The 12989-nt window shown below is 32.6% G+C and overlaps 1 protein-coding gene across 2 annotated transcripts in view; it reads left to right on the top strand.

Annotated features, from left to right (window-relative positions):
* The window catches only part of LOC111003488 (protein trapped in endoderm-1), a 30290-nt gene that overhangs the window by 12826 nt on the left and 4475 nt on the right, over nucleotides 1-12989 (top strand). For both annotated transcript variants that reach the window (XM_022274011.2, XM_022274012.2), the window contains exons 3-5: nucleotides 4734-4866; nucleotides 6762-6875; nucleotides 10911-11013. In XM_022274011.2, the coding sequence (XP_022129703.1) occupies nucleotides 4734-4866; nucleotides 6762-6875; nucleotides 10911-11013 (350 nt within the window). The remainder of the gene's footprint in view (nucleotides 1-4733; nucleotides 4867-6761; nucleotides 6876-10910; nucleotides 11014-12989) is intronic.

Here is a 12989-nt window from a genome sequence, read left to right on the forward strand (position 1 = left end):
TAGGTTCATGGTCGGTTTTGATCATTTTAATAATCTATAATCGTTTGCGTTTAAACAATCTAAACTTTCAAAACAAACTTTACAAAATGCTTTTATGGATACTCGAAGGAGTAGGTACTACTCCTAAGCATAACATATACTGTTATCGTCCAAAGACAAAAAGCTCCTATTCCCAGCTTATTAGTTTTTGACTCGATAGCGAAAGGTTTTTGTGTGGTTTTTTTAAGGGTAGCTTAATTATCTTAATATTTTTCATTCCTCCAAGTATCCTATATATCCTATATCCACATAACATGAGGGGCAATGGGGCAAGACGTTTCCGGTCGGCCTTCTGTGCCTACCAACGTAAAAGGCATTTACCTAGTTAAAGCTAGAGATGCCACAGACTCAGTTCAGTAAAAAAATAAATCATTGGCCTTTTTAGGTCTAGGCCTCAGATTTATGTATCGTTTTCATAATCGTTTGTCAATCAAGGCCAGTGGTTCAGCCTCCAGTGTCTGACACGCTGTCGAGTTTTTGGGTGTAAGTCAAGCCGGTTTATACCGATTCAAATTAATTAATGACGTGGAATTAGTGATGCCTGTATCTTATTTTATTTTGTTAATTTTATTGTTTCGTCACGATGTTTTCCTTCACTGGTAGAGCGTAATTTGAATCTATTTCTTTCGACGTATTAATTGAAATTCATTTGCTTTTAAGACTGAATATTCTCTAACCACAAACCATCAAAACCCCAAACTGTTACGTTTCCTATCGGTCAAACATAATGGTCGGTTACTTCACTTCAAACGGTGCGCACACAAAACATAAACAAAACGATTGATGTGTTCCTTTGTAAAAATATCTGGAATTTTATTGCATTTTTGTTTGGAATTGAGCCTTGTGTGCTCTGATACCAATTTTACCTTAATAAACAAGGATTTAAGGATACATTTTCCAAATAATATAAATAATTGAAGCCTTCAAATACTTACCTGATTTTAACCTAAGCTATTTTACATTTTAACTATATTTTTTTATATAATACTAGAATGTATCACTTAACATCAGGCGAGCCTCCTGCCAGTTTGCACCCTGTTCTTTAAAAAAAATCAGATGTTTGGTTTATAAGGAACCATTACACCACAGTTCACTTGATATATTGAAAAAATGAGTCATTCTAAAGAAGGACACTTCGAGCTTGTAAATGGACAGCTCGTGAGACAATTTGAAAGTTGAAAAGGATCCCTTAATTATTTCCATCTGCGACCAATTAAAGAAATCTAGAACTGCGAAATGTATAATATATTGGTCAAAAAGACCCTAACTTAGAATGGTCCAGTGGAAAGCGAAGAAAGAGGACGCCCATCTTAAACCTAGGAAGATGGAATTAAATGGTTAGCGGAGAGGGTTGAAAATTGATAGCGAGAATGGAGATAGAGGATAGAGGAAGCCTCACTTCGTCGGAGTTCGTGTACGATGGTTAACATTATGTATTTTATTTCCGTTTTAAATAAAAGATTTGCCAAGAAATTATTTGGAAGCAATTCGGATGGTTTGAACTAGACAGATGAGTGACTAATAATTTCTAAAATGTCGCGACGTTTCCGGATAACCTAATTCCAATATACATAGAGGATAGATTAGGACAGAGACAAATAGAACGATGCACACGTGTTTTATTATCGAAAGCAATTAACCACCTCATTGGACGCCATCCTGTTTGTCTATGGCCCGATAAGTGTATAATAATATTTGTACCTTTTAAAATATATATAATCTTATAGTGAATGCTGTTCTTAATTCTACATAAAACTGATTACGCATAACGCTGATATAAAATGGTTTCAATATTATTTCTTATGTAATGAAGCATATTAAATAAAAGTAATTACGATATTAAATGAAATAATTAATTGCGCTTTTAAGGGGATAGTTGGCGTTAAATATAGAATCTTGTTTATAATTTTGTTTACTGGGTGTCAGTTAAACAGTGGCACCACAAGACCTAGCTTCAATAATCTATATATTTCGTGATCATCTTCTTTTGTCTCTGACTCACGATGTCGAAATTTAACTCGGTTTATTTCACCGTATGAACATGTATTACTCGGGCATATAGCTAGAAAACTTCATTTAATCTCTTGAGTTGTACAAATAAATCCTGTATTATCAAATCAGTAACGCTACTCTACTAACTCAACGCTAAGTAAACCCGGTAAACCCGGAATATTATTCGGTTTGCCCGAAGTCTGGCTTTTAAATGTTATCATGAGAAGCAGATGCTTGATTTTCCGAACCGCAGTCGTAAACTCGCTCATAAATAACAGAGACCCCCAATCAATAGGATCCCTATTTTGAAAATCGATACATCAATTAGTTTGGGGTAAGTGACAATTTTTATATCCCATAAACGCTTAGGGGCAGAATTGTGGGGTAGTTTCTCCCTATGAATATGCTACTTCGTGTACACGAAATTTATAAATATTTTTATAATTGCAATGAATTAAAAACACATAATCTGTATTTTCTAAAGTACATTCACCCGGACGCGTTCTGTCAAGTGTTGACAGCTGTGTTAATTAATGGGACATTTTTCGCAGATTAAAAATAATTATGCTAAGATATATTTATTTTGCGTCACTCATTCATGCCATCAACGTGATTCATATACACTTGAACTGGGCTGAGCTTGTCTGGTATATTCGGAAGCTTCGATGTTTAAATTAGATTCAAAGAGAATGGAATAAATAGTTTAGTTATATATGTATTACAAACTTTTAAATATGGAACATTGTAAAATGACTCTATTGACAAATAACGGATTTTGTCTATAGTCACACCTTTTTGTGTATTTAATCTGTGAAACGTTTAATAAGTAGTAGATTAAATTAAGTGGACGTATACAATATATAATTTTATCCAAAAACTTAGTTCACTTAGAGCCTAAAACAAACAAAAGGGTCTCGTAAAAACAAAAACCTATAAGCTCATAATAGACTATTAAACAGTTTTATAAATTATATGCATTACTAAATGTTTATAGTCCTTGATAAAAATAAGCTTTCAAGTAAGTTTTGGTCTGTCTGTGGGCAGTATAATATTATCAACTAATTAGACTTAATGTACCATAAAACCTGAATGTGAAACTCATTATATATATTAAAATAACATATACATATTGTTTATACGACAGTTTTCTAACACATATCAACTGGGCTACTATGCAACTTTCAATATCGGTAACGAATATTCAGAGAACCGAATGAATTAAGTACCGAAATTTTGTTTCGATATTAGATTACCAATTATGGAATTGATTTATTCAATGATTTTACAGAGTCTGTTTGTCTGTTTTAACTTTCAAGCGGAAGAGATATTTAACTTTGAGTGGTTGAAGTACTCATTATGTTTTAGGTATGAATGCTCAACAGTTTCCACGAGTCATTGCCCTGACTCTCCAAAGTTTAATAGCATGTAAACAAATACTGACGATTTTGATTGATTATAACTCGTAGGCTGAGCGGCGCCAATCGTTCTATGAAGCATGCTGGAAATATCACGTGAAATTACAACTAATATTTTAAGGTTAGTTAACGATCAACTGTTAACTGACCAAGCAGGTCATTTATTTGCTGCGGCAGTAAATACTTTTAGCATGTATTAAATACAATAAAAATGAATCATTGGCGCTGCAACTATTTTAATAAAAAATTACGAAATCCTTAAAAGGATCTGCGAGATCGTCATGCCGCTCATCACGTTGGGGCATATATCCGTATTTTAGGTCGGGCTTCTGTGCCTACCAAAGCAAAAGACTTTCGTCTAATTAAAGTTCGTTCGTTAGCAAATTCAGTAAAATTAATCAGTGGCGCTTCAACATTGTTCGGTCTTGATCCCTGATTTCTGCATCTGTTTAGCGATCATTTGTCAATCAGGCAAGATGACTTTTTGAAAGCGTATGCTACGTAATCAATATGATATGTTCTGATTGTTCAAGTTGCTATAGAGCTTGCTTAGATTCAACTGTCAGTAAGAGTAGGAGAGGACTATTGAGAGGTAACTGATGGTTTCAATGCCATGATTTAGAACGGTAGCAGCCCTTGTGGTAGAAAGGAAGCATCCTTGATGTATTAGGTATGATCACAAAGAACACGTCCATGGCTGATCATAGGTTAATAAACTATTCTCAATATCTAAATTCACATTACATAATGCACTAGACGGTCGAGTGGTGTACGGCAGACCACCTCTTATACGAATTAAATCGATACGTAATAGATAACCAGTTAATGCCCGTTTCTAATTGCCTGTGGGATCAATAGCTTTTAATTTCCTATGCAGATAGATGTATGTATGTCTGACCACCCACTGGAATTGCGGTGCAGATCTTAACTAGCGAACTGTGGAATCGATGCCTGGTGGGATCTTTCTTGAAAGATACTACCTTCCGAAGTTATAGAATATTCCTCTTTTAAAGGCCGGCACCCACTAAAAATTGGTGTCCAATGGCTCATTTGCTCCCTTAATATTTAAAAAAAGGAAAAGGATTCTAATGAAGAGGGTACTGGGCAACCTTTGTTAACAAAGACACGAAAGTTAAAATTCCTTACCCCACCTATTTAATCACGGAACAGATACACAAATCTATGGCCAAACCTAGGTTTTAGCGACACTAGTTTTTCCCCACGTTCTGGACATTGCTAGAATTCCCTATTACACTTACTTATTATAACACTTATCATTTTTTCCAGGCAACCTTATAACGACTGTGGCGCTCGTGATGCATCCAAAGCTTCGTGGTCATGTCACTACAATGTTCGTATTGTCACTCTGTGTCTCTGATCTTCTCTTCTGCAGTATCAACTTGCCGCTTACGGCTAGCAGGTGAGTCTGTTTAAAATATTGGACACACACAATCTGTCTTCACGTTTCATGTCATTAGATTATATAAACTTTTTAAAATCTCATAAGTACTTTGATTAATCGATTCATACGGGCAGGAGGCTCATCTGATGCTAAGTGACTCCGCAGCCCATCGACACTCTCAATGCCAGAGGGCTCGCGAGTGCACTGCCGGCCTTTTAAGAATTCTATCATTTTATCAAGAAAACCAAGCAATGCCTAGTGATTTCAACGCCTTAGGGGTTCAATCACACGAAGTTCACACTGTATATTGAAAGTAATTTTGGACAACCGAGTTATCAGACTTAACGTTATATACATTTGTGGAATGAGTCATGTTACAAGGTCGTTGACACAAATAAAATACATATTGCAAACGTTATATCCTATTCGTGTGCAATAACTTAGAAAACAAATTATAATATTTCCCATAGAACATTGAATTTCATTAAACCAAGATAAACTAGTCTTGAGTCACTCCTTGATTATTAGTTTCAATGTTAGTAGGTACTTGTCAATTATAGAATAAATGATTCCGGAAATAAAAATGCAAAGTTTCCTTTTCATAGCTTTTTTCATACAAGACAGTAAATTATATGTGTTTGATGATAATGCAATCACAAACATTACTAAGTTTATGATGCATGGAAGGAATGTAGGGTACTTTTAGTGTTAAACTAATAAAACTTTACTTAGAGACTTTTAACCTAAATTTGTTACTAATACTAATCAGGCAAGACACTTGTAAGATCTGTTTTATTATTATAATATATTATGACTTGACGAGTTTTGTAAGCTCTAAATTAGGACCCGATCATTTAAAATTAGTAAGCAGTGTTAGTCTAGTGCCTTGATTGTGAACCCTCCATGACCCTTTACTTTTTATATATATATTTAAAACTTGCTGGCAAGGTAAAGGAAAACATCGCGAAAACCAAAATTAAAAAAAACTCTTCAATAATTTTGTCGGTATTTGTATTAAACATTTTCAAAGCTATCCAAACGACTAATTCGCGGTTAATTCGAATACACCAAAGTTGCCAAAGGTTATTTGTACAATCATATTATCGTATTGGCATAGTCGTAGTAAATATAAATATATTTTTACATATTATTTTGTGAAAAGTCAATCCAATTTTTGTCAACATTCCATAGAGGTAATCAATTGTATCGGTTCTAACTTCTAAGAAACATGTGTTGGTAGAATGAAATTCGAGCCGAGAACATCTGTGCGCGTGCCACTAATTGTTATCATAACATCAACAATTACATTTGACAGTGTTAATTCGTATAAAAGATGGATGTAATTCCAGAATTTCCAGCTCAGGTCAATCCAGAGATTGTACGAAAAACAACATTTAAAATACGTATTGATTTATCATTACTTCCATTATACGGCAATATTCTTACATAGCAATAATAATAATTGAAAATTGACTAGAAAACTAAAATACATATTATATTTTAAAGTACCTTTAATGCTGGCATTTCCTCGCTATAAAGTTATTTGTTGAACGAGAAAAGCACCACCGGGTTTACCGGTACTGCCAAGTTAGTAACAACCTAACAACAAAATTTAATAAGCGAAGCGAACTTGAGGCAACTAATTTAAGATTAATTATAGTTTGTAATAGACTTAAAGTAATTCTTAATAAAACCTTATTGCGTTTATTACTTGAAATTTAACACAATTAACAAAATGCTGACTGCTGAATATTTGAGTGCGATGATCATAATATTGGAGATTGATCTTCAAATTTGTTACCTCGCTTAAATTATTCAATTCTTAAACGACAATCTAGTCTAGATTTCTATTAAACTCTAAACAGATACCTTAATGCATACGAAACTAAATTGTTACATATCTAATCACGCAGGTACATAAATGAAGAATGGGTGTTGGGTCCTCGCCTCTGCCAAATGTTTGCATTCGTCTTTTACGGCAATGAGGCCGTTTCTCTCCTGTCTATGGTGGCTATCACAATTAACAGGTAAGACTGAAACTTCGTTACTTTTGATTTCCTTACACTAACGCCAATTTAATACCCCCTATGATGTAATACATTGATATTGCCGCACTTAAAATCTACCCGGATCTAAGCTCAGGATCTATTATTGTATTTTATTGTGAGTTTACTAAACCAATGTTTATAAAAAAAGAAAAAACTCGCTCTCCCATTTAAGTATCCTCTACCAAACCATAATTTCTCAATTTTCGACTAACAATTAAACACAATTGTAAACAGTAAACATATGCAAAATTTGGAACACTTAGTAAAAATACGATTCTGTCCCACTCGGCGCCCGGAAGATATAAAACGTAAAAGCTTAATAAAACGTATCGAGTGCCTTTGACGTAACTCATATAAATCTGTGAGGAAAGTGAATGAAATATAGGTTATCTATAAGCATGGTTGGCGTAGTTAAGCGATTCTCAACTCTGTGGTAGACACAGGCATGTACAGCCCGTACATAGATCATACGATATTTTAAACCATCAATGAAATAGAAAAAAAGTACGTGCGTAAAAAGTACACATGTCAGTAGTGAAATTGTTTTCTAAATTAATTAATTATTACTAACGTCACAGCCCCAAAAGATCATGTACCAGTATATGATCAACTCCATGTATTTCTATATCTATATTCATTCACACTGTTCACACTCTATACGTGCTAATGATAATAGAAATAAAAAGAATAACAGGACGTTATGCGACAGTGACCATTGCCATCTAAGTTCTAATATGTAACTAGTGAACGAATACATCAACCAGTAGGGAGATTTTTTTTTAATCTTCATTTTTTAGACAAAAATGCTGCACATCTTCGTGGCATTTTATCCGTAAAAAATTTCCCCTCATGTGCCTAAAGAAGTGTCACTTCAAAAAGATTTATTTCACTTTAAAAAACATAAAAATACTAAATTGTCGAAAGAGAATTTTGCTGCAATAAGTTATTTATATAAATTACTAAATATAGGTAAGAGCTGACATTGTATGATAGTTACATAAATAAATTGTGCATACATTAAATGCCTACTAGGCTAGTAGGTAGCTGAGATCAGCATTCAAATTAGAACAAGTACATTCTAAACACTACTTGTCGCTTTTACGTGTTAAAAATTAATTCTGTCACAAGTCAAAATTATATATTGTTCACATATGAACGTGAAAAAAGTGACATTAATTGTCAGTTAAATGAAATCATGGCCGTAGAATGGACAAAAAAAACTGGCTAGAAACTCCCCGCCAATGTTTCGATCTTATTCCCCTATCACATATTCATTTAAGTTTATATCATATCACTTATATATGTATATTCTTGTAAATGACACTATAACTTTCACTCAACGACTGCATGTATCTGTGCAGCCAAGCGTAAGCAAACGTTAAAAATGCATTTAATATATAAATAAATCAAATTCTTCGCCAACCAAATAAGTTAAGATGATCGTAATAAAATTAAAATTCCCGCATATTAATTGTTGCTATAAAAACCAAGAGACCATTGTCCTTCAATAAATCGTAAAATTGAATTGAATGGGGCTCTAATTTCGTGTGAATATGTCAGGTGCTAAAACACTTTGTTCACGGCTTAACACTAGGTTGATAGTTTATGATGATTTTACACATTTAAAAAGCTTTTAATTCACCTAAGCTTTCGTTTTGAAATGCGTTTTTTTAACATCTTCATGTAAATAGTATTCGCCCATGATCCCTGATGCCTATTGACTGTATATTATACGGAAAATGATAAAGTGTAGTAAGTACTCTCGATTCTAAACCTTTCCTAATGAGACCAACAATAGAAGAGTATACAATTTATTGCTGGACCGACAGCTTCCTTTGCATAACTGAGATACAGTGCGGTTTATATACCACCAACTTCTTTAGCTACTATGTCAATTGTACAGTCCAGACCGTGATAAAATTTCCACTTACTCACAATTCTAATGTACCTACTCCCCTCTACCCCCCTCCCCCATGTCGCCCTTGTGTTATGTGTCATAAGTTTAAAAGCATCCATTGGTGAAAATATCCAACAAGTAACGTGCGTTTAATAGCTTCGTCGGAACAGAGTACCGTAAGCTCATTCAGGTAAAACATAAAAGAACTTCAATTATAATGTGCACTAATGTATGACGAGATGAATTATTACATAGACCGTTAGATTAATTAACACTAATCTAAGTTTCATCTGAATAATCTACTCTAAAGAATTTGAATCAATATATTCGTTTCGCGGTGAAATATAGTAACATATAGTTGTAGGCACTGACCTAATAAAAATTATAAATATTTACTTTCAATAAAATAAAATATTTGCAGTAAAATATTTAATAGAATTAAATATATAATTGCATTGGTCCCATGGCCACTTATGAAAACTTTTCAAAGTTCAAGACATGGGCTATCTCCTCAAATAGCCCATGTCTTGAACTTTGTATGTGGTTAATAAAAAAGAATTTTATTTAAGATGTACTAAACGTGTATGCGTTTAAGATATCACTTACCAAATAAAATGAGTCGGACTCCCGTGTCGATATCAGGGTCAGTAGCCGAAGTACAATGGTGTACTGTTCGTGGCCCTGCATGTTATGCCCTTTTCATGAGATTCAGCTGTGTTATTGAGGATTGATATTCTTTATCTTCAATCTTTTAATATAATATTTGGATCAAGCCTATTTCGAAAGCTTTACTAGTATTTCAATATTTTTTTTTTGTTATCTTACTTTCCATAGGTATATGATATTTTTCGACTATACTATTATCATATTCATTATTTGTCATAAGTAGACAATCAAAAAACTGAATAAAAAAATACGTTTAGTTGAAAACCTCCTCATTCGTTTTTTTAAGTCGACTTATATAGAAAACACGAAAAAAATAGAGTGCCAGTAATTTCACAAATAATATCATCTTGTAAACATTAAGTCCTTAAGTCCCTTTTGAAGCCGTTCAAGTATTCGGTAAGAAGATTTACTGCTTACTTATTTTTCTTTCCCCCAATCTTGTCAGCAAAAGTAAGCAAAGCTCTCAAAAATAATAGAACAAACAAACAAAAATCATTTATTCATATAAGTAACATAATGTACGTCATATTATCAACGTCAAAAAAAAGAAACATTCATTAAATGATTCTAATTTTACATTTACTGCCAGTTCTCAAATCAAGGGCGTTGAATAGAAGAGAAGAACTGGCAATAAACTCTCCGCCACTCTTTTTAATCGCCAAGTTTTTTTTATATTAAGCACATATAAACTGATTCATTTTTGTAGGAATCCCAGAAAATGCATTTCGTTTTCACGTATAGACAATGTGTGAGTAATATGTAAGTAAATAATTACTGTTGACGTAATCACCAAATATGAAAATCAAACACCCCCCTCTCCCCTATAGTCCTTACGTAATCCTTGAACTTTCCTTTAGGAAAGGAGAGTGGGGACGGTCTGGTGCCTAGCATCTTGGTCAAAATCTGGGGTAATCTCGTGCTCGATAGGCACTAAAGGGTCCTATATATAAAAGAAATATTATATTCCAACTGGGTATCAATTTTAATTAAATTTAAATATTATTTTATTAGACTCAGTTATTATCCTATTAACCAAATATTGTGAAAGAGAAATCACTATATTAACATCATATTAATCTTATCTAATCATAGGCAAACGGTCCTTTCCCACGAGGGTCTGAGTGCTTTTTAAACGCTGATAAAGTTTGACTGATCACTGATTACGTACGCTTTTGCGGATTTTTAAAATATTAATAACCACATATAGAAATCATTTATTAACGTATTGCATCTCGGACAAGCGTGCGTAATACCAAAAACAGAATTGAACACTTGGTATACTCAATAGATAATTCATAGAAAGTTATTTATTTATCGACATATTATATAGTTTTGAGAAGATTTTATTATTTATTAGTTTTACTAATAATTTACTAAATATTACGGTATCTTATAAGCCATAAATGATATTTATTGTTAGATATTATTACAAATGTATTTTATTATTCCAGATACACCCTTATCGCGTACTATGATATGTACTCACAGATCTACACCACAACCAAGATCTGGATCCAGCTTTTCACCATATGGCTCGTCTCCTTTGGACTTATGGTAAGAATACATTCGAAACCTGTCAAAAGAACCTCTTAAAAAAGCAGTAAGATGCCACTGATTTCATCAGACTTTAGAGTTACCTGTAAAATTTCGTAAAATACAAAATTCCACCCATATCACCTCGACGTCCGTCGTTCCACTACTATGTGGAACCTACCGCACCAATTCTTAAAAGGCCGGCAACGCCCTCGCGAGCCCTCTGGCATTAAATGTTCATAGGCGCCGTTTCATGTAACAGCCTCCTGCCTGTTTGCCCCTGTTTTATATTTGTTTATTTGTCTAAAATTTAATTTCAGTTATAAAAAATGGTTTTACACACAAACCCAACCTGTATAGGTTTAAATTTTAACCACGTAAAACGATATATCAGTCATGTTAAAGTAAACATAAATAAACCGTTAATCACACCGCTTCACTATGATTATGTTTATATTATTTTCCAAAAGTTATAAATAGAAATGCATTCTACATTTGACGAGATCCATTGTTATTCTTAAATTATGTGTTACTATACTTATCAACGCATCCTGGCTTTTAGGGCTACCACAGGGATTAAATTGTCTGTCCCTTTAAGAGTTCGGTTGGCTTATTAAAATTTATTAAAACCTAATCATACATTAATTGTGCCACACATGAAATGTATATATGTATATGCTCTTGAAATACACTCTCACTACGCCAGCCTGGAACACATGTCATGAGTTTAGGGCAATAAATTCTTATTGTATGTTAGCCATGTTGAACTCCTTATTTAAAGATTTCTTCGTAGTATTAAGATACATATTTTGGTATAAAATAAAGCCTCATTCTTCAAAACATTCGTCAATAAACACTAAATAAATTCCTGAATAAATATATATTTAAAAAAAATATCAGATAGTACTGAAAAGGAAGACAATTCTTGAAATAATTAATTGAAAATTATCTGCCGTGCAAATTGACATGATTAAAAATTACTATTATAAAACAAATAAAGCGTATTTTTGTGTTATTGTTTACAATATTTTTTTAATATTCATGCATATGACCACCAATATCTAAACAAAATTGATTAGATTACTACGAATTTAATTTGATGACGTAAAATATAGCCTTGTTGATGTAGCAATGATTCAGTTGTTCAGTTTATACAATACAACAAAAACTGTAGTTGAGGCCATACATTTTTATTAACTGGTAAATATTGTCAAATAGTATATTTTATTCGACTGCCAGCCCTAGTTATTCAACCCTACCATGGTAATAACAATTTTGTATGAGCTCTACGTTTCGAAGAAACGCACAACAGATCCATTGATATTGATATAAGCATGGAGGAACCACAATGTTATAAAAATAGGGGAGTTTTTAAATCAATTTTAAACATTTCATTTATTTATTTATTAAGCAAACACGTAGACAAAACACAAAACAAAGCATATTATATTGATAAAAAAAAATATATAAAACGTAAGTAATTTATTAAACAAAAGTAAAAGAAAACTGAAATTAAACCTTGAAACGACAGTAATAATTAATATAAAAAAACTAAATTGTTACTGATAATGTTTATCAGTAACAATTTTTAAAACCGATTTTCATGTTTAATTTTTAATAACGTCTTTGGGAAATAAATATCTTTAAAAAAAATCACACATCAATGAATAAACTCCAATGAAATTTAAAATGCAAAAACTTTCGATTTCACAAAGAATAGACAAAAATGGTTTACATATCTCAATTATCACTTAACTATGATTCTCCAGTTTCTAGCAAATCTTCCGTAATTATCAAAACTCCAATTTACTTTCTAACTTTCACAAACGTTGCTCTACTACTATAGAAATAAAACTACAGATTATGTTAATATGTAAAATATAATTTTAAGTAGCTGTTCATTATACGGTGTTTACAAAGCTACATTATTAAGCATGATGTTTATCTTGATTGCTTCATTATTAAATTATTAAGTACCTACCCTTTTTTCAAAAGTC

Source organism: Pieris rapae, chromosome 13 (genome assembly GCF_905147795.1).
Source record: "Pieris rapae chromosome 13, ilPieRapa1.1, whole genome shotgun sequence".
Taxonomy (NCBI): Eukaryota; Metazoa; Arthropoda; class Insecta; order Lepidoptera; family Pieridae; genus Pieris; species Pieris rapae.